The sequence below is a fragment of the Oncorhynchus nerka genome, linkage group LG11 (genome assembly GCF_034236695.1).
Source record: "Oncorhynchus nerka isolate Pitt River linkage group LG11, Oner_Uvic_2.0, whole genome shotgun sequence".
In the NCBI taxonomy this organism is placed as follows: Eukaryota; Metazoa; Chordata; class Actinopteri; order Salmoniformes; family Salmonidae; genus Oncorhynchus; species Oncorhynchus nerka.
Window position 1 is genome coordinate 67,617,782 of NC_088406.1, and position 23,868 is coordinate 67,641,649.

At 41.5% G+C, this 23,868-nt stretch overlaps 1 protein-coding gene across 1 annotated transcript; it reads left to right on the top strand.

Annotated features, from left to right (window-relative positions):
• The first annotated feature begins 19 nt into the window (after positions 1 to 19).
• Positions 20 to 12,772, top strand: LOC115137449 (zinc finger protein 252-like). The gene is made up of 6 exons (XM_065024861.1): positions 20 to 605; positions 971 to 1,101; positions 2,819 to 2,983; positions 7,988 to 8,149; positions 8,387 to 8,498; positions 8,850 to 12,772. The coding sequence occupies exons 1-6, from the start codon at positions 323 to 325 to the stop codon at positions 9,806 to 9,808; spliced, it is 1,812 nt and encodes a 603-aa protein (XP_064880933.1). The 5' UTR covers positions 20 to 322; the 3' UTR covers positions 9,809 to 12,772.
• The last annotated feature ends 11,096 nt before the right edge of the window (positions 12,773 to 23,868 follow it).

A 23,868-nucleotide genomic window follows, 5' to 3' on the forward strand; every position in this document is an offset into this window, starting at 1 on the left:
TTTAAATGATTCTTTCTATGATAACTAGTATAAAATATATAGATAATTGTGGACATTTTCCATTGTTTTGGCACAATTATTCATTTGCAAAGTGTACAGGACTCTTATTCAGAAGAATTCCCAAAATCCGTGACTCGGAAGTACTTAGTTCTTCTTGCCTGTGTCACAGTTTCTGGACCAGAGTTTTGTATTGCCTTTGGTCGGACTTTTGCCCAAACCCCAGTGTCCGATTACAATTTCCACGTTAGCGTTTTTAAATTCGCGTTGGAGATAGGACTTGGTTGATATATGTTATTTAGGCAACGCTAGCTAGCTGCTTACAATGGCTAACTGTATGGTTTTCCACACTCAAATAGCATCCGTCATGGAGGTGCTAGCGAATGCAGCCGTGTCAGAGATCTGTAAACTCGTAGACGACGACTATGCAGTGTTTCGTTTGGAAATTTCTCAAAGCCAGAAAGAAAACAGGACATTGCGGAGGAAACTACAGCTACTGGAACTGAAGATGGCACGGGAGCGCGCAGAGAGGACAATGCGAGAGCGCGTCCTCGCAAGTCGTCCAAGAAGTGTCAAGATTCTCGACCAGTACAGAGGAATAGCAAGAGGTACATTTAGCAGAAGGCCAAGACTGCCAGGCTTAGCGCCCTGTTCCCCTCAGCGCACGTGTGGATTTACATGTGTTAAGTACATATGGTTGCCCAAAATTGGGTGTTGGTCAGTTTTTGGATTGCATGGAGTAATTCCCCTGATTCCTTTGTTCAAGATAACTAAGACACTATCATATTTTAACCAGATTCTTGATTTACAACATTTCCTATTATTTACTCATTGAAAACAATATGATGCATGGAACATAATCAATCGATCTATAAATAGTATATCAAGAAGTTATGAGAAGTGTTACCTTACATACAATGTCAAAACTGTCAATAGTGTACCTAACCACCTCTATTCCCCCAATCACTCTCAGGTGAAGGACATCTCACTGGAGGCCACAGAAGCTTTGTGAAGCCAGCTGGACACAATACATGGAGAGATGACCAACCAATCACAGTTGATGAAGGGAGTGGAACCTCAACCCAGCACATTATCATAATAGAGGTTAGTATAATAGTATTGCATAAAATGTTTTTGTTACTTTGTAAATCAAATGTGGCCTGTTTATTTCCGAAAGGCTCCTCTTCAGCTATTCACTTGCTTACAGTGGATTTGGAAAGTATTTAGACCCCGTTTCTTCTACATTTTGTTACGTTAGTCTTATTCTGAAATTGTTTAAAACCATTTTTTCCCATCATCAATCTACACACAATACCCCATAATGGCAAAGAAAAAACAGCATTTTAAATTTTTCTCTCAATGTCTAAAAAATAAATTGAAATATCACATTTACGTAAGTATTCAGACCCTTTACTCAGTACTTTGTTGAAGCACCTTTGGCAGCGATTACAGCGAGTCTTCTTGGGTATGACGCTACAAGCTTGGCACACCTGTATTTGGAGAGTTTCTCCCATTCTTCTCTGCAGATCCTCTTAAGCTCTGTCAGGTTAGATGGGGATCGTTGCTGCACAGCTATTTTCAGGTCTCTCCAGAGATGTTCAATAGGGTTCAAGTCCAGGCTCTGGCTGGGCCACTCAAGGATATTTAGAGACTTGTCCCGAAGCCACTCCTGTGTTGTCTTGGCTGTGTGCTTAGGGTCGTTGTCCTGTTGGAAGGTGAACCTTCGCCCCAGTCTGAGGTTCTTTCCCTCAATCCTGACTATTCTCCCAGTTCCTGCCGCTGAGAAACATCCCCACAGCATGATTCTGCCACCAACATGCTTCACCATAGGATGGTATTAACCAGGTGATGAGCGGTGCCTGGTTTCCTCCAGATGTGATGCTTGGCATTCAGGCCAAAGAGTTCAGTCTTGGTTCCATCAGACCTGGGAATCTTGTTTCTCATGGTCTGAGAGTCCTTTAGGTGCCTTTTGTCAAACTCCAAGCGGGCGGTCATGCGCCTTTTACTGAGGAGTGGCTTCCGTCTGGCCACTCTACCTTAAAGGCCTGATTGGTGGAATGCTACAGAGATTGTTGTCCTTCTGGAAGGTTCTCCCATCTCCACAGAGGAACTCTGGAGCTCTGTCACAGGGACCCCAGGGTTCTTGGTCACCTCCCTGACCACGGCCCTTCTCTCTCGATTGCACGGTTTGGCTGGGTGGCCAGCTCTAGGAAGAGTCTTGGTGGTTACAAACTCTTCCATTTAAGAATGATTAAGGCCACTGTGTTCTTGGGGACCTTCAATGCTGCAAAATTGTTTTGGCATCCTTCCCCAGATACGTGCCTTGACAATCCTGTCTCAGCGCTCTACGGACAATTCCTTCAACCTCATTGCTCGGTTTTTGCTCTGGCATGCACTGTCAACTGTGGAACCTTATATAGACAGGTGAGTGCCTTTCCAAATCATGTCCAATCAATTGAATTTACCACAAGTGGACTCCAATTAAGTTGTAGAAACATCTCAAGGATGATCAGTGGAACCAGGATGCACCTGCCCTCAATTGCTTTATAGAAAAATAACATATAATATTAATCAATAATATTTCTGTTTTATTTTTAATACATTTGCAAAAATGTCTAAACCTGTTTTCATTTAGTCATTATGGAGTTTTGTGAGTAGATTGATGAAGAATTTAGAATAAGGCTCGAACAACAAAGTGAAGGTGTCTGAATACTTTTGGAATGCACTGTACCTCTACATCCTCATTTATCTCGTGAGACTTCCCTATGACATTGTTATTCAACTCATGTACCGGTAATAACCTTCTCTTTTCTTGTGTTAGTCTGCAGATGCGGAGGCTGCAGGTCCTGGGGTTAAGCAGGAGATGGCTGAAGGAGAAGAGAACCCACGGCACAGCAGAGACAGCCAGACTGCAGCGGCTGGAGTGCCCCCTGTAACCACGGAGGACCCCACCACCGCCCCAGCGCAGCCCAGCAGCATCACGGAGGTCAGTGGAACGTCGAACACCATCTTCAAGACAGAGACATGCCCCAAGACTTCAATGGTGCTGGGGCGACTGGGCTGTCCTGCTCCCCACTCAGAGTATTTACTTCACGGTAACCTGACGACGGTTCTGTCCCATCAGGACTCCGGTGACGTGTTACAGACTGTCAATGATCCGTCCTGTTCATACGCTACAGAGACACAGATGATACCTGGTGACATGCCTGTGGGCTTAGATACACAGACTAATCCAATGAGAGGGGACTGGAACCAGTACAGTAGTAGTGTATACTCTGAAGGGCACCTAGATAAGAAAGGGGAGGGTCTGGTCGTAGATGAGGTGACTGTGAAAGTGGAGGATGACGTTCCTCTGACATGGAATGCAGACCAGACTCACTTAGGAGAAGGACACTCGCAGGGCAACAGCAGTGATTTCTTAGACTACAGGGAAAGCTTAGAGACCAATCTAAATGTTGGGACCCACTCCCCTTTACATGCGTTCAGGGATTGCGACCCAGTGTCCACGTCAATGGGGTCTTCCGATTCACACAGCCATGTCCTTTTCGATCAGGTATTGAATTCAAACGACAGGGTCAGAGCCCAGGCTCGGGGAGGGGGAGCAACATCAGGCAAAAGTAAAGAGAAACGGTTCCTCTGCATGTTCTGTAACAAAGGCTTCAGCTGCCCCCAGAAGGTGGAGATCCACCAGAGGGTCCACACAGGTGAGAAACCCTACAGCTGTACCCAATGTCACATTCGCTTCGCCCAGGCTGGTGACCTGAAGAGGCACCAGAGGGTCCACACAGGGGAGAAACCCTTCAGCTGTACCCAGTGTAACATGCGCTTTGCCCATGCTGGCAACCTGAAGAGACACCAGAGGGTCCATACAGGGGAGAAATGATACAGCTGAGCCCAGTGTGAGAAGAGATTCTACCGCCAGCAGCCAGCTGAAGATGCACCTGAAGGTCCACACAGGAGAAAGGTGGTTCGCACTGCAGGAAGAGGTTCTTAGAGAGGAGCTACCTCAGGATACACCAGCAGAAAACCATTCCATTGAAAGTAACTATTCCAACTCGATTGCTTCTGACGTTTAGATCAAACCCTGCATTAAAGACAGATGAATTGTCAAAAGATCCACAGTTGCATTTAGAATTACTGGAGTAACATATTTCAGTGTTGAATATTCGCAAGGAATGTTGCTTCCAGACATTGTAAAATATACACTGAGTGTACAAAACATTAGGAACAACTGCTCTTTCCATGAATCCAGGTGAAACCTACAGTATGATCCCTTATTCATGTCATTGGTTAACTCCACTTAAATCAGTGCAGATGAAGGGCAGGAGACAGGTTAAATAATATTTTTTGTTAAGCCTTGAGACAATTGAGACATTAATTGTGTATGTGTGCCATTCAGAGGGACAAAATATTTAAGTGCCTTTATACAGGGTATGTAAGTAAGTGCCAGGCACACCGGTTTGAGTGTGTCAAGAACTGCAACGCTGCTATTTCCCGTGTGTATCAAGAATGGTCCACCACCCGAAGGACATCCAGCCAACTTGACACAACTCTGGAAGCACTGGAGACCGTTGAGTCAATGCCCCAACGAATTGAGGATGTTCTGATGGCAAAAAGGGGTGTAACTCAATATTAGGAAGGTATTCCTAATGCCTTGCACACTCAGTGTATAAGGCATATATAAGCCTAACAAAATGTATTTGAACTGTGTAGGCCAGTGGTTCCCAACTCCAGTCCTCGAGTACCCCCAACAGCACACATTTTTGTTGTAGCCCCAGACAAAAAAACAGCTGATTCAACTCATTAACTATGTTTTCGTTTGTCCAGAGGTTTTTCATTGACATTTAGAAAGTTAGCGTAGAAAATAGATGTGACAGTTGTCTATTGCGGTGCGTTTCCATTGAACTGTCTTGTGTCGACCAAAAACAGCAGACGTAATGAGTACACATCAAAAAAAGTACCTGTCCAAAGTTTGGACACACCTACTCATTCAAGGGTTTTTCTTTATTTTTCTTTATTTTTACTATTTTCTACATTGTAGAATAATAGTGAAGACATAAATGGAATCATGTAGTAACCAAAAAAGTTAAACAAAACGAAATATATTTTAGATTGTTCAAAGTAGCTACCCATGACAGCTTTGCTCACTCTGAAATATCACATTTATATAAGTATTCAGACCCTTTACTCAGTACTTTGTTGAAGCAGCTTTGGCAGCGATTACAGCCTCGAGTCATTTTGGGTTTGACGCTACAAGCTTGGAACACCTGTATTTGGGGAATTTCTCCCATTCTTCTCTGCAGATCCTCTCAAGCTCTGTCGGGTTGGATGGGGAGTGTCGCTGCACAGCTATTTTCAGGTCTCTCCAGAGATGTTAGATCGGATTCAAGTCCGGGCTCTGGCTGGGCCACTCAAGGACATTCAGAGACTTGTAAACGAAGCCACTCCTGCGTTGTCTTGGCTGTGTACTTAGGGTCGTTGTCCTGTTGGAAGGTGAACCTTCGCCCCAGTCTGAGGTCCTGAGCAGGTTTTCATCAAGGATCTCCCTGTACTTTGCTCTGTTCATCTTTCCCAGTGCCTGCCGCTGAAAACATCCCCACAGCATGATGCTGCCACCACCATGCTTCACCGTAGGGATGGTGCCAGGTTTCCTCCAAACGTGACGCTTGGCATTCAGGCCAGAGAGTTCCATCTTTGTTTCATCAGACCAGAGAATCTTGTTTCTCATGGTCAGAGTCCTTTAGGTGCCTTTTGGCAAACTCCAAGCGGGCTGTCATGTGCCTTTCACTGAGGAGTGGCTTCCGTCTGGACAATCTACCATAAAGGCCTGATTGGTGGAGTGCTGCAGAGATGGTTGTCCTTCTGGAAGGTTCTCCCATCTCCACAGAGGAACTCTGAAACTCCTTTAGAGGCCCTTCTCCCTCGATTGCTCAGCTTGAGTCTTGGTGGTTCCAAACTTCTTCCATTTAAGAATGACGGAGCCCAATGTGTTCTTGGGGACCTTCAATGTCGCAGAAATGTTTTTGTAACCTTCCCCAGATTGTTCCTTCAACCTCATGGTTTTTGCTCTGACAGGCACTGTCAACTGTGGGACCTTATATAGACAGGTGTGTGCCTTTCCAAATCATGTCCAATCAATTGAATTTACCACAGGTGGACACCAATCAAGTTGTAGAAACATCTCAAGGATGATCAATGGAAACAGGATGCACCTGAGTCCAATTTCAAGTCTCATAGCAAAAGGTCTAAATACTTATATAAATAGAAATAAAAATAATTTTGAAAAAATGTCTAAACCTGTTGTCGGTTTGTCATTATGGGGTATTGTGAGATCTGGTATCGTAAAAAATATATATTTTAGAATAAGCCTGTAACGTAACAATGTGTAAAAAATCAAGGGTTCTGAATACTTTCTGAAGGCACTGTATATAGCAACACCTCCCCCATAAGCATGTATGTCTCTTCTATGGATGTTATATCCTTGTAATTGCTACTGCTGTATCATCAAAGGAATTATCTAAGTGAGTCTCAGAAATTGCTAATATATGAATGCTATCTGATGTTAGCAAGTTATTGATTTCATTAACCTTATTTCTAAGGCTACATATAATAATGAGTCATTTCTTTCCTGGGTAGCCTCTCAGAGACAGACATAATATAGAAAAGAGTAAGAGAAAAAACAAACATTCAGCAGTCCATTAATCAGTTGTGTGTGTGTGTGTGTGTTTGCTGCGGGTGGACAATAAGCTTGTCATAGCGGATGTAAGCAATGTACCCACACGCTTTGGCAGCTTTCATGGCCGGGTCAAGTTATTTTCTCTTCTGGCCCACAGCTTCAAAAAATGTGAAGAATTTTGAAGAGACTAATGGCCAATTGTTGGTTAATCCAGGTGTGGAAAGCTCTTAGACTTACCCGAAAAGGCTCAAAACTGCCAAAGGGGATTCTAACATGTATTGACTCAGGGGGTTACATACCTATCTAATTATGATATATTAGTGTTTTATTTTTCCTACTGCTAGAATTTTTCTTCTACTTTGACAGAGTATTTTGTGTAGATCGTTGACATTTTTCTTTTCAATTTAATCCATTTTAATCCTACTTTGTAACACAACAAAATGTGGAATAAGTCAAGGGGTATGAATACTTTCTGAAGGCACTGTAAATGAGGTTCCCAAATGCTTATTTCATAACTTCCATTCAACTACTTCATTTCTTTGCCAAGACACTTTTAATGAGAAAATTCATGTAGTTTATCAAGCAGATTTGTAGTTTAGACGTGGTTTTCATATGGTGTATTTAAACTTGTTTATGTTTAATAAACACTAGACTTTCTAAGACTTTCATTGAGACTCTCTTTTGTATATTACATCTGATACCACCCTATTTTGCATATACCCAACAGCGCTTTATAACTATATACACAGTGAGCTCCATATTGGGACAGTGGCAATTTTTGTTTTGTTTTGGCTCTGTACTTGAGCACTTTCGATTATAAATTATACAATGACTATGAGGTTAAAGTACAGACTGCCCGTTTTAAACTGAGGGTATTTTTAATCCATATCGGGTGAACCTTTTAGAAATTACAACATTTTTTGTACATAGTCTCCCCATTTTAGGGGACCAAAAGTAATGGCACAAAAAGTGAGAAGGTTAGAGAAGCACAAATATCATACCCCCCCCCCAAAAAAATGTGTCACTGTCCCAATATATTTGGAGCTTACTGTAGCTACACATACCCACACACTAACAAACCTACTGTACACGTCAAAATAGTTTAGTCAGGTTTGTCTGATGACTTTTGACTTATCATAGCTTATTTTTTACCCACAACATCATATCATATTTATGTCCACCATGATGGGTTTAACAACAATGAAGTAATTACGTAACTACAGTATAGGACTCAAACATAGTGGGGATGGGTAAACACTCCATGTTGAAAGTGTGTTTATTGTCTGTGTAATCTGTATCACCTGTCTCTTCCAGGAGGAGGGTCCAGAGGTGCTGCTGGTGAAGGAGGAGGGGTGTGAGGAGGGTCTGGGGAACCCTGAGGGGACCATAGTCATGGAGGACAACCAGACTACACCTCCTCCTGAACCCACAGCGGAACCAGCTGAGCAGCACAGGACCACATACAGTCTCACTGAGGTGAGCCCACTGTGAACTACTGTATGAATGATATTAGATCAGGTCTTCATTTTGTCTTAAGTATGGGACCCTGCCATATAATTAGTATTAAACCATTAGTATTGTATTAAATCAGCTAACATGTTTTGAATTGTACTCATAGCAGTCCCTCATTTCCCAATCAGATTGATGCTCCATAGCAGGGTGCTCATATCAGATTTCTTGATCCAACATCCTCTCACTCTGTTTCTCTTACAGTCAGTAGACATGGAGGATGGGAAGCCTGATCTGTTGTTGGTCAAAGAGGAGACAATAGAAGACGGACCAGAGAGTGTTGATCTGCTGAGTGGACTAAAGATGGGGGAGCAAGGTAAGGGAGAAATACATACACCTGCTTCTACACCTGCATTGCTTGCTGTTTGGGGTTTTTGGCTGGGTTTCTGTACAGCACTTTGAGATATCAACTGATGTAAGAAGGGCTATATAAATACATTTGATTTGATATAGCCTAGATACAGTAATAGATCTTCAATGGGAACAGTGATGCACCTGTCTATAATTGATTTTGTTCATTCATAAAATGAAATCAATACAACTTATGTTTACATATAAAAACACACATTATAATGTATGAACTTGACCAGGTAATAGACTGAAAAAACTCCATATGTAGAATTCTCTGCCATGTTTGTAAAGTCTATTCTCTAACCTCTTCCTGCAGGTGGTTGGCTGGAGGCTAACAGAGGAAACTGGGCGACGATCTTGGATTCTAAGACAGGTGCAGCCAAGGGCCCGGTGGACAACATCACCGAGCAGGCCAGGACCACAGGCGACATAGTGGATGTCAGTGGAAGGGACAGCATCCTCAACTCTGGGCTGGTGAACAACACTGTTAACCACAACCAGAAACAGACAGTCGAACACAAAACAACAACCGATCATAGTCTCAATGACAACAGACTGGCTGAGACCAGGGTGAGGATTAGATTTGGTCTGCGGGGACAGGGAGGTGTCTGTATTCGGCTGGAGAGAACAGACACAGACACGGCTAGCGATGCTCCATCCTGCTCCTATAGTTGTGATTCAGAGAGACTGATGGTGCCTCAGGTTAACCCTCCAACAGGTGCTGCCTTCAGCCTGCCTTCTATAGGATCTATCATCTGGAACATGGACCCTGCCACAACACAGACACTCCCTGGCATTCGACCTCCTCACACTCCCCTTATGTTAAACCAGACCTCAGACAATTCCAGTGCCTCAACACTAAATAGCTACACAAGCCCATTGACAAATGACATTAGTTGTGACACTATCAGCAGATCTGGTGGCAAAGAGAAGCGCTTCCCGTGTTCGTTCTGTGGGAAAGTCTTCAGTTTCCCCAAACAGGTGGAGATCCACCAGAGGATGCACACGGGGGAGAAACCTTTCGGCTGCCACCTGTGCCGGGCCAGTTTCTCCCACTCGTCCAGCCTGACGAGGCACCAGAGGGTCCACACAGGGGAGAAACCCTACAGCTGTCCCCAGTGTGAGAAGAGGTTTTCCCACCAACATCAGCTGAAGAGGCACCTGAAGGTCCACACGGGAGAGAGGCCATTCACCTGTACGCACTGCGGGAAGAGGTTCTCAGAGGGGAGATACCTCAGGACACACCAGCAGAAAATGCACACGGCCCATGTATAGAGTACAGTGACATGTAATGTAATACTAGTTTGTTTGTAGTTAATTCTGTTGGTTTTGGATGCAGTAGGGAACTATATGAAGTGAACTGAGGAAAGAATGAGTATGATGAGGCAGAGTAGATGATATGGTGATGGTGTCTGTAAAAATGCTTCACTGATGAAAAGTGACAACCTTGACCTGTTTGATGCTGTTTTTTATAATGAGGAAATATTAGTGCCTTAATTCATGTTTACCTGACTAAGTATTGAACACATTTATTTTGGTTATTGAACTACAGAAGGTATAGTGGATTTACATCTGATAATGGAATTACATCTTGGGTCCCTGATCTATACTATACAGAAATGTATAATTATGGCTATGAATGTCATTCGCTTCATAGTGATGTATCCTCATTAGGTACACAAAGGTAGAGAAATATGTAATATCCGTATTTTGCATATTTGGGTATTATTCTACACACTAGCTATTATTGTAATGAGCTCCGCCACCCCAAACAAAATCTTGTTTCACAAGTTTGGACATCACAGAAGAGAACCGTACAGGACAGTAGAGTACATTGTACTGTGTTCTCTAATGTGCTCTACTGTACAATACTTTACTATTCTGTTGTTCTGTACTTTACTGTTGTTACAGGCTTTGGTTTTTCCATTTATATTTCGAGGTTGGACTTTAGCACGTTGGGCGCACCAATTGGTGTCACCTCGTTGATCAGTATGTGTTACACCTGTGCTGGCTGTCATCTCGTTAGTCAGAAGGGTTTTCACCTGTGCTGGCCCAGTGCTCCAGATGGCTTGAGAGATGTGGAGGGTTAACACCTTTAGTGTATATATTTTATTTTATTTTCACTGTTTTCGTTTTGTTCCACTTTTTGGTTTGCATCCAGTCTTTATGTTTGGTGTGGGTTTTAATTCAGTTTGCCGTTTTTTGGGCAAATTTAATGGCCGCTCATGGTGAGTGTCTTTTAGGTCCCAGTTGTTGTTGCTAGACAACTTTCAGTGGACAACCCCATGACTGTCTTTCAGAACCCCTCCTAGAACCCCACCTGTTTCGTTTTGGTTTTTGTTCGTTCCCCTTTCTGTTGGAGACCCAATTTTTGGTTTCAAAATAGGGGCTCGTCCGAGATCTTCAAGCCCAGGAGTATGGTAGTTGCTCTAATCTACTCTGAAGCTCTGCTTTGCCCAGATATTAGGGTGTTCAAAAGACACTTTTGTGGTAGAGTTTCTGTCACTGACATCCACCCTGAGAGCTTTGGTGGAAAAGTTGAACACAGGCTAATAAATTTAAAAAAGTTCAAAAAGCCATGGACTTTAAGTTGGAAGCGTTTGTGGAAAACCCTACATGGAAGATGCTAGAACAATGTACGAAGAAGAATCTGCTCGTCATTGCAAAGCATTGTGACATCAAAGTTGTACAAGCCGATTCAAAAGCAGTATTCAAAGAGTTAGTCTATACTGCTTTGGTGGAGGAGGAAATGCTTCCGGAGAGGGAAGGATGATGAAAAGGGTCCTACGGGTGGTAGAGTACACCCCATAGACGTGCAACTGCGAGAGGTAGAACTAAAGGCAAAAAGAAAACAGAAGCTTGAGCACAAGGAAAGGGAAAGAGAACATGCAGCCAGACAACAAGAACAGGAACGTGAGCATGCCATTAAGATTAGGAGAGATGGATCTAGAAGCATTCCGAATCCAGTGAAGCCATCTTGCAACTTCGCCAGATTTTGATCTTGGTCAGAACAGCCGACTTGTATCGCCTTTCAACTTAAAGGAGTTGGACGTATATTTTACTCGGTTTGAGCGGATTGCCAAATTCCTAAAATGGCAGCGAAATACACTATATATACAAAAATATGTGGACACCCCTTTTAATTAGTGTATTCGGCTATTCCAGCCACACCCGTTCCTGACGTATATAAAATCAAGCACACAGCCATGCAATCTCTATAGACAAACATTGACAGTAGAATGGCCTTAATGAAGAGCTCAGTGACTTTCTGCCCTGCTAGAGCTGCCCCGGTCAACTGTAAGTGCTATTATTGTGAAGTGGAAACATCTAGGACCAACAACTTCTCCGCCATGAAGTGGTAGGCCACACAAGCTCACAGAATGGGACCGCCGAGTGCTGAAGCGTGTAGCGTGTAAAAATCGTCTGTCCTCAGTTGCAACACTTACTACCGAGTTCCAGATCTCCTTAGGAAGCTTCATGAAATTGGTTTCCATGGCCGAGCAGCCGTGGAGGAGAAATAATGGTCTAGGGCTGTTTTTGATGGTTCGGGCTGGGCCCCTTGGTTCCAGTGTAGGGAAATGTTAACGCTACAGCATACAATGACATTCTAGACGATTCTGTGCTTCCAACTTTGTGGCAACAGTTTGGGGAAGGCCCTTTCCTGTTTCAGCATGACAATGCCCCCATGCACAAAGCGAGGTCCATACAGAAATGTTTTGTCGATCGGTATGGAAGAACTTGACTGCTGCTCCAAAGTGTTCTTGTGGGAAAAGCTGAGAAAGTGTACGCCGCTTTATCTCTTGACCAGAGCTCAGATTATTACACTGTTAATGTGTCTATCCTTCAGGCTTACGAGTTGATCTCTGAGACAACAGTTCCGTAAATGACAAAATACAGAATCACAAAGCAATGTTGAATTTGCAAGGGAACACGTGTGTCTTTTTGATCAGTGGTTTGGTTCTCAAGAGGTCAAAGACCTTGAGGATTTAAAGACACTCATCAAGCACTGCAGCAGTAATGAACGTAGGAAAGTGTCAGAAGAGGACTGGCCACCCCACAGCCTGGTTCCTCTCTAGGTTTCTTCCTAGGTTTTGGCCTTTCTAGGGAGTTTTTCCTAGCCACCGTGCTTCTACACCTGCATTGCTTGCTGTTTGGGGTTTTAGGCTGGGTTTCTGTACAGCACTTTGAGATATCAGCTGATGTACGAAGGGCTATATAAATAAATGTGATTTGATCTATAGGCTTTTGTTATTATTAGTGGCTTGGGTCTTTTTTAATAGAGAAATATTTCACTTTTTCTGTTCATCGGAGTAACAACATGAATTTGTGCATGAGGCACAAATAATGCAGTGCAACTCAAGTTTCTCCATCAGCTTTTTGATCAATGTCAGTGGGGAGGAAAGGGAGAGCGGCGGACCCTCCATCAGCTGAGACTGACCACTGGCACTGGCAGCCCAGTAAAATAAAAAGCGAATTATTTAAATGTATGCTTCAGAAGTAATACAACAACGGATCTATTACCGGTGTGATCATACAGCCCACCTCAAATTTTGAAATATGATTTTTTTTAAATGGCCCTAACAACAATGCATTGGCAGGGCAATTCAAGCAAAGCCAATATACTGTGATTGGGCTTATAGCTTACTGTACAAATCTCATTGCTACAGTACTGTTTTTAAGTGGTCAATGTTGCATAGGCTTACGTTTTTTTAAGTCATGTTAAAAACAAATCTGAGCTGTAAATCTCGGCTTGCATTTTCACTCAATGTGATCTTGACTCAGAAAAGATTGGTGACCACTGTTCTAGAGTTTTTCCCTGTTAACACTATCAACGTTTCCATTTACTGTGGCAATTGTGATCGAATCCACTCAATATTAGACACTTTCAATGCAACAAAACAAACTATGCAAGAGATGTAGGCAGAATGCATCGGAGTTGGATTCTATTGCATTGACACGCACTACTCCGCCCGTACTCTACACAGACCGGTGCGGCATAAAGTCAGAGCTGCAGTAGGCCTATATGCAAATAGACCATTGGCATATATGGATCTGTGCCATTTACTTCGAACTGGACTGTATTTACAGCATGAGCAGTCGTGAGTAGATGTGCTTGTTTTGAAATCAGTGAGAGCTGTATGCAGCAACGTGTGCACATTTTGTTCATATCCTTTGCCACTTTTAGTTATTAGCCCAGTTATAGATCATTTGCAGTCAACAATAGGGGAATGATTGCTTCCTACAAGAGCACAAAACATGTACATCTTTGAAAAGCAAGTCAGTTAAAGAGCTTTTTTATTGTCTTAAAGGGGTAGTGTTGTATTTTGAGACAGGCTTGAATAAGTTAAGTAGCCAATAGGCAGAGGGTAGTATATAATTTGTCTGATTCTCTGTAATAATTGTATGGGAATAATAATGCATTTTATTTTGTAAATTGGTTTCTTGCATCAAACAACACAACATTGAACAACACACATTAGCTGCTACTGTAGGCTGAATGATAGAACAGCTATTTCCATGTTAAAATGTTATGGGATGCATTTTTCCATAGTTTTTGATGGTAGGTCACTCTGGTAGGGCCTACATTATATTCAAGTAGCCACAGTAGCTTACATTGCCACTGTTAAAACTGTAATTTAAAGCGGGTACAGCCTCAGTGTTCACAGTAAATGGACGCTGGAAGTTGCACATCATTTTCACAACGTTCCCGTTTGCACTCAGCAGACCTGAAATTTCCTCAGTGCCCAAAAAAATGAGGGAACATTGTTTGTGACTACTATGATTTCCCATTGAAGCAAATTCAAATGCAGTAATTCCGTTACAGAATTAGTAACATAACTATGAGTTTTAATCGCCTAATACATAAACTATCAGTAAAAATACTATAACTAATTGGTAGGTATACTTATTACTTCTTTGAACATTATCCTCCCTCCTTGCGAGGGAGAGAAATGAGAAAATATCTTAAAGATATGTGGATTTGTAATAACAGAATTACAAGGCACAAGCAATGTTTCTTAAACCTACAGAAGGCAAATAATTTCTCAAACTACACTGAACAAAAATATAAACGCAGCATGTAAAGTATTGGTCCCATGCAACACACTATCACAGTTTATTGTGAAATGGACACAAATTACAGGCACGTGAAAAAGCCCACTTTCTGTGTGTATTACACGTTTTTCTTTCTTCATAATGTATGTGTACATTACACAAATTCCAAATAGTTGTGGCTAACGTTATCTAGGCTGGGGGTTAGGTTTAGGAGTTGGGTTAGGGGAATGGTTAATTAACACTAAGTATTTGCAAAGTAGCAACAAATTAGTAAGTAGGTGAACAGTAGGTAATTAGCAAAAACGCTAAAGTTATCCATGATGAAATTTGAACACAGAAACGTTGGGTTGCTAGACATATGCATTATACAACCTCCAATCCTCCCCGACCAACCATCCTCCTGTAACGCTCAATGAGTGAATGGGTGTGGAGTCAGGCGCAGAGAGCAAAGGATGCGGGAAAAAACACGCTTTAATGTCCAAAATCAAAAGAACAAAATAGTATTACCCAACACAGGCGTAACTATTAAAACAAATCGTACCCTTAGGTAAAATAACAGGACACCGAGAAAACCCAACAAAACCCCTCCACCTCTCACAAAATACAAAAGAACAAGCCCGCACAAACAGAAGCGGGCTCAACGAACTTAAATAACACCACCCTAACAACCAAACAATGAACAGGTGCAAACAATTAGACAAAACCAAACGAACACGGAACAAAGGATCGGTGGCAGCTAGTAGACCGGCGACGACGACCGCCGAGCGCCACCCGAACAAGAAGGGGAGCCACCTTCGGTAATATTCGTGACACCTCCTATCGTTTCTGTCTTAAGTAACCTACTGTCTTTATCTGTGATTGAAATGCACTGTATAAAACATTGTGTACTGCACAGGAAAAAAAATACTTTTTTTGTGTGCCTGTCACAAATTTCCAATAAGAAATTAGTGTCTAGTTCACAATAATCTGTGATACTGGGTTGGTTTCATGAGCTGAAATAAAAGATCCCAGAAATGTTCCATATATACAAAAATCTTATTTAGCTCAAATGTTTTGCACAAAATTGTTTAAATCATAGCATTTCTCCTTTGTCAAGATAATTCACCCACCTGACAGGTGTGGCTGATTAAACAGCATGATCATTACACAGGTGCACCTTGTGCTGGGGACAATAAAAGGCCATTCTAAAATGTGCAGTTTTGTCACACAACACAATGCCACAGATGTCTCAAGTTTTGAGGGAGCGTGCAATTGGCATGCAGACTGAAGAAATATCCACCAGAGCTGTTGCCAGAGAATTAAATTTGAATTTCTCTACCATAAGCCGTCTCCAACGTTGTTTTAGAAAATTTGGTAGTACATCCAACTGGCCTCACAACCGCAGACCACGTGTAACCACTCCAAACCAGGACCTCCACATCCAGCTTATTCACCTGTGGTATCATCTGAGACCAGCCACCCGGACAGCTGATGAAACTATGGGTTTGCAAAAACAGAAGAATTTCTGCACAAACTAGGGAAGCTCATCTGCATGCTCGTCATCCTCACCAGGGTCTTGACCAGACTGCAGTTTGGCATTGTAACCGATTACAGTGGGCAAATTCTCACCTTTGATGGTCACTGGCACACTGGAGAAGTGTGCTCTTTACGGATTAATCCCGGTTTCAACTGTACCCAGGCAGATGGCAGACAGAGTGTATGGCGTTGTGTGGGCGAGCAGGTTGCTGATGTCAACGTTGTGAACAGAGTGCCCCATGGTGGTGGTGGGAATATGGATGGCAATTTCAATGCACAGAGATACCGTGATGAGATTCTGAGGCCCATTGTCGTGCTATTCATCCACCGCCATAACCTCCATGTTTCAGCATGATAATGCATGGCCCCATGTTGCAAGGATCTGTACACAATCTGCTCAACCTGTGCAATATAAATATAAATGTCCCAGTTCTTCCATGGCCTGCATACTCACCAGACATGTCATCAATTGAGCATGTTTGGTATGCCCTGGATCAAAGTGTACAACAGCGTTTTCCAGTTCCCGGCGATATCCAGTAACTTCCCACAGCCATTGAAGAGGAGTGGGACAACATTCCACAGGCCACAATCAACAGCCTGATCAACTCTATGTGAAGGAGATGTGTCGCACTGCATGAGGCAAATTGTGGTCACACCGGATACTGGCTTTTGTTTTTCTTCACTCCCCTACTTTTTTTAAGGTGTTTAACCAACAGATGCATATCTGTATTCCCAGTCATGTGAAATCCATAGATTAGGGCCTAATGCATTTATTTCAATGCTGGATTTTCTTATATCAACTGTAACAACTTGAAATTGTTACATATTACATTTCTATTTTTGTTCAGTGTAAATATGTGTTGACATTAGTTGGCAGGGGTTTATCAACTTTTTACGGTTCCTTTTTATGTCTCTATTTTGGTTTGGTCAGGGTGTGAGTTGGGGTGGGCATTCTATGTTTTGTGTTCTATGTTATCTATTTCTGCGTGTTTGGCCGGGTGTGGTTCTCAATCAGAGGCAGCTGTCTATCGTTGTCTCTGATTGAGAACCATACTTAGGTAGCCTTTTCCCACCTGTGTTTTGTGGGTAGTTGTTTTCTGTTTTTGTGTCTGCCCCAGACAGAACTGTTTCGCTTTCGTTCTTTTTGTTGTTCAGTTCTATTAATAAATCATGAACACTTGGTCCACTTCTTCAAACAGCCGTTACAAGGAGAGGGGGGCTCTTTAACTTTAACTTTCTTTGCTTTGGTTCTGTCCAGACCCTTTTCCCCAAATGTACAGTGTGAAGGAATAAATAAATTCCCAGTAAACGGTAAATTCTCTGCCTTTGTCATCCTTACCCAGTTGGCTTTTCATAGCCGATCATTCAGAGTTAGAGACAGCAGGTGCGGTAGAGAGAGAGTCCAAAACAGCAGGTCCGGGACAAGGTAGCACGTCCATTGAACAGGTCAGGGTTCCATAGTCGCAGGCAGAAGAGTTGTAACCAGAGCAGCAGCATGACCAGGCGGACTGGGGAACACAAGGATTCATCGGGCCAGGTAGTCCTGAGGCATGGTCCTATGGCTCAGGTCCTGAGAGAGAGAGAGAGAGAGAGAGAGAGAGAGAGAAAATACTTAAATTCACACAGGACACCGGATAAGACATGAGAAATACTCCAGATATAACAGACTGACCCTAGCTCCCCAACACATAAACTATTGCAGCATAAATACTGGAGGCTGTTTTTGTGTATATCAAATTTACCAGAGAGAATGAATAAATTAACGACTAATTCAGGAGTTTTGTTTTCATTTGAATATTAATATATTACATATTTCATTGTAAATACATGGGTCTTATTGATAAAATTTAAATATTTAACTCGCTCCATAATAACTTCACAGAGTCACGCTCATACATTTTTTTGTATAATTAGCTTCATGAATTTAGCCAACAAGTTATTGCAAGTGTATTTTTATTTAAGTGAATTTATTGATTTTGATTGATTGATTTGATAAACAAAGTTTGTGGCGGAGTAACCAAGCGTTCTTCCATTCAATTTCAGTAATTAATACATTCCAGAAGAATTTCCTTCCCTCTAGGAGAAATATTGTTCTTGGTGTTAAAAAGATCTTATGAATGTGTTATTACATTACTTATCCAGCAACCTTCTAACTTAAGATTTGCATCTATCTTTACATGTTCTCCAAAGCACAAAATGAGATGTAATTAATTAAGTCCTGAAGGTATTGCTTGGCATACAGAATTAAATTATTTATAACGTTGTCACACCCTGACCTTAGAGAGCTTTTTATGTCTCTATTTTGGTTTGGTCAGGGTTTGACTTGGTTGGGCATTCTATGTTCTTTTTTCTATGTTTTGTATTTCTTTGTTTTGGCCGGGTATGGTTCTCAATCAGGGACAGCTGACTATCGTTGTCTCTGATTGGGAACCATACTTAGGTTGCTTTTTCCCACCTATGTTTTGTGAGTAGTTGTTTTCTGTTTAGTGTTCGTCACCTGACAGGACTGTTGCGGTTTCGTTTATTCACCTTGTTATTTTGTTTCAGTGTTCAGTTCAATAAAAGTCATGAACACTTACCATGCTTTGGTCCGATTCCTCCTCATCCGACGACGACACCCATTACAAATGTATTGGGAAGTTCAATGTTTCGAAGAACTTTCTATGAGAGAGTATATTTCCTTCTTTATCAAATAAATCAAGCACAAATATATTTATTTCAAACCACTTAGGAAAGAACAAAGACTTGTTTTTAAGTATCTTTGTTGTTCCACAGAAGTGCCTTGTGTGTGGAGAAGTTGTGGACATAACATAGTTTCCAGGCTAAATGGGCTTGTTCATGCGATTTGGACAGTTTGATGGGTAATTTTGCTGGAGAACAGTTGCACTTCCACAAAAATTGAAGACCACCCAATTTCATAAAAATATGACAGGGAATGAAGTACCATATAGATTCAGAACTAAGCATACATCTTTTCATACAGTTTAATTTAAAGGTATTATTGATATCAATGAAATCTAGTGCTTCAAGCCCACCATCAGCTCTTTGGTTTGATATTACAGACTTCTTAAGATGCGTTGTATATTTTTCCATATAAAGTCTAGGAAAGTCTTGTTGATATCCTTGCTGGTTTGATCAGCTACAAATAGGGAGACCAGGGTAGACAAAACGTGACAGAACTCTGCTTTGGACAATAACACCCTTCCAATAATAGAGAGGTCAGCCAGTTGAGGACTTGTGAGGTGTCTGTTTCTCAAACTAGACACTCTAATGTACTTGTCCTCTTGCTCAGTTGTGCCCCGGGGCCTCCCACTCCTCTTTCTATTCTGGTTAGAGACAGTTTGCTCTGTTCTGTGAAGGGAGTAGTACACCGCGTTGTACGAGATCTTCAGTTTCTTGCAATTTCTCGCATGGAATTCCCTTCATTTCTCAGAACAAGAATAGACTGACGAGTTTCAGAAGAAAGTCCTTTGTTTATGGACATTTTGAGCCTGTAATCGAACCCACAAATGCTGATGCTCCAGATACTCAACTAGCCTAAAGAAGGCCAGTTTTATTGCTTCTTTAATCACCACAATGGTTTTTAGCTGTACTAACATAATTGCATAAAGGGTTTTCTAATGATCAATTAGCCTTTTAAAATGATAAACTTTGGTTAGCTAACCCAACGTTCCATTGGAACACAGGAGTGATGGTTGCTGATAATGGGCCTCTGTACGCCTATGTAGATATTCCATAAAAATCTGCAATTTCCAGCTACAATAGTCATTTACAACATGAACAATGTCTACACTGTATTTGTGATCAATTTGATGTTATTTTAATGGACAAAAAATGTGCCTTTCTTTCAAAAACAAGGACATTTCTAAGTGACCCCAAACTTTTGAACGGTAGTGTATATTCTTAGTTTATTAGATAAATAGTAAAACAATTATATTTTGAATATACCTTATGTACATTGTATATTTCTCAAAATAGAAGTCTACTAAAATTCAAATTCGGTGTAAATGTAAGTTTGATTTATTTGGCCAATCAATGTCATTGTATTATTAGTACACTAGCATGAACAATGAAATGGAATTCCTGTATTTTCTTTACAAATAAAGTGTATTTATAATGTGTTTCAAGTATACTTTTACAAATAGAGTAAAAGCTAACCACATTAGCTATTGTAATTAACCATGTAAAGGTTACCTTTATTGACCAAGGAATCTCCTCAGCCAATGTTACAAGATGATATTTACAAAGCAGTTGTGGCTGGAGTGGTAATTTTCATCTAACGTTTTTGATAACTGTGCACAAGTGGGATTTCACACTTAAGTTGTCCACATTACGGTGATAAATTATTAATTTGGAAAATGAACATCAAAACATTTGAATAGCATAAATATGAGGAACATATTATAAATCAAAACTTCAGCTGCAGAAAAGGATGCTGGGTAATATTTTTTTTAAATGCACATACTTTTAAAAGTATACTCAAATATATTCTGTGATTTTTTTTTTACTAGATATACTTTTTTTTTTGCAAAAACAGCTCCAAGTGTATTTGGAATGAATATACTAAATTATTAATAAAGCGTATAAAATTGTGTTTTAATAAGTGTGTTTAAGTATGATGATAGTGAACATATGGGTCTTTCTATAAATAAAGGAGCCAATGTGTGACATCAGGGTCAACATTTCAAAATGGTTTGACAAACATTTAAACAGGATTTTCCTGCAGCTTTACATGTAGTTACCGGAATGAGAGTCTAGATAGGCCCAATGAGACCATAACTTTAAAGCAACATCAAAACATCTACATGACATTCAAAATGTTACATGAAACATGGACACTGCATGTTTGTTTGCCATGCCTAGTAGCAGGTCTGTTTGTGCTTTAGTCAACTCCTCTACCATTTATAGCCATGCTAGACATTCCAAAGGAATGAAAGAGATCAACAGCATTTCTATCTTTTTTTTTTTATAGTTGATATAATAATTTAATTCAGTAATACAATACAATGGGTCTGTCAACAAAATCATTAACAATAATAATAACCAATAATGAAATCATTATAATCAGTAAACTCTTCAAGCAGTGTGTGTGTGAACTAGACATCACATTCTTTCTTCCTCTGTCCTTGTTTCCTCCAATCCTTGCCTCTCCATGAAAGTGCATTGGAGCACGAAGGGAGGAACCTTGCCTCCTCTCCCCCAATGTGCTTTGAGAGGGAGGTGAGGAATGGAGGAAACAAGGGGAGAATCTCAATTGCATTTTCTTCATTCCTCACGTCCTCTCTCCTCGCCTCCTTCTCAAACCTCATTGGATAAGAGGGTGAGAGGTGAGGGACCTCTGACCTTCTCATCCAATGGGTTTTTAGAAGGAGATGAGGACAGAGGATGCAACAAATCAAGGAAATGCAATTGAGATTCTCTCAAGGACAGAGGAAGCAAGTACATGACAGCTATGATAATTTTTTGACAGTGTCAGACTGACTGAGCTACCATAATACCCATGACCTGTACAGAAACCAACCCTAGCCCCTACTGCCCAGAGTCTAGACATTTGTCTGAGAGTGATTGATGGGTGGTGACATGGTGAGAGCTCCACCTTACCCTCTGATAGGCTTGGGGGAATTTTGGAATATTGCTAACACTTGTCCAATTCTCTCAGATTTCCACAAATGTGTAGGGACAAGGGCTAGGGGTTGGTTCTGGACAGGACCTCACAACCCTTTGGGTGTGTGGTGGACTCACAGCCCAACACTTGAGGCATTGGTTGAATGTTTAATTCCATTGCTATTCACGCACAGATTTGCAGAGGTGGAAGCTGGACACACCCGCAGCACCCTACCAGGCTGACCAGACAGGTCTGTGTAGCTGGAGGCCCTGCTGTAAACAGTGAAATTATATATTTATGTCTACTATTCACACCCTTGCCTCAATCCAGCTAGTTAGATGTGCAACCACTGACTAACTATAGCTAGGGCATATCTCTAGTCCAGCAATGGATCCTGTTGTTTTGGCTGTATAGCATCATTTAATAAGATTATCAATGGTTAGCTCGGTAGCTTTGATATATTAGTCAGCTAAACATTTACACTAACAGCAGTTCATTAATAAGTCAATACACACTAAATCTTAAGTAGAAACTGAGAAATCGTACCTTATCTTGGTACTGTGGCACAGTATGGGAAGCTACTAATCAATTAATTCATAGATAATAGATTAATAGAATGTAGTTAGAAGATTGGAATCAGCGGAGTTTGCACAATAATGTCCCCAAGTAACTAAACAGCTAGACACCAAACATGCTTCAACCAAGTATTATGCGTAATTATTGATGAGCACAATTAATTTCAGTATCGATTTTAATTTTAGTAGTTACTATTTCTGTTTAAAGCATTGGATTTTGCAATCACATAAACTGTTGCCCATGACAACTGTTTTCACACTATAACATAGAGAGAGATACGAAAATTGCGCAACAGAGAGGGCTGCCTCGCTTCTAGTCCTTAGCAAACTTTGCAGTATTTAGTTTTTTTAAAAGTATTATTTCTTACATAGTTAGCCAAGAAAATCTTAAGTGTTATTACATACACCCGGGAAGAACTATTAAATATCAGAGCGGCGTCAACTTACCAGCACTACGACCAGGAATACGACTTTCCCGAAGTGGATCCTTTGTCCAAACCACCCAGGGCATCTGACCCAAAACAACACCACCGGAGAAGAGGCAGACGGAGCGGTCTGCTGGTCAGACTTCAGAGGTACGAACACCACCCACCGCTTCTGAGTATATTACTCGCTAATGTCCAGTCTATAGATAACGAGGTAGACAAAATTAGAGCAAGGGTTGCTTTCCAGAGAGACATGAGAGATTTGAACATACTCTGTTTCACAGAAACATGGCTCTCTCGGGATATGCTGTTGGAGTCGGTACAGCCACCTGGATACTCTGTACGTCGTGCCGACAGGAATAAACATCTCTCCGGAAAGAAGGGCGGGGGTATATGTTTCATGATTAACGACTCATGGTGTAATTGCAACAACATACAGGAACTCAAGTCCTTTTGTTAACCTGACCTATAATTCCTCACAATCAAATACAGACCGTATTATCTCCCAAGAGAATTCTCCTCCGTTATTGTCACAGCCGTGTATAACCCCCCTCAAGCCGATACCACGTTGGCCCTCAAGGAACTTCACTGGACTTTATGCATACTGGAAACCATGTATCCTGAGGCTGCATTAGCTGGGGATTTTAACAGAGAAAATTTGAGAACAAGGCTACCTAAATTCTATCAGCATATTGACTGTAGTTTTTGTGCTGGAAAGGCACTGGATCAAGGCCCTCCTCCTCCCTCCTTTCAGCAAATCTGACCACGACTCCATTTTGCTCCTCCCTTCCTATAGGGTTATATGAGTTTATAAGAAAGTGCATAGAAGATGTGGTACCCACTGTGACTATTAAAATCTACCCTAACCAGAAGCCGTGGATGGATGGTGGCATTCGCGCAAAACTGAGAGCGCGAACCACCGCATATAAACATGGAAAGTTGACTTGGAATATTGCCAAATACAAACAGTATAGTTATTACCTCCACAAGGCAATCAAACAAGCGAAATGTCAGTATAGAGACAAAGTGGAGTCGCAATTCAACGGCTCAAACGTGAGATGTTTATGACAATCAGACAATCACAAACTACAAAAATAAAACCAGCCATGTCACGGACACCGCAACGTCTTGCTTCCAGACAAACTAAACACCTTCTTCGCC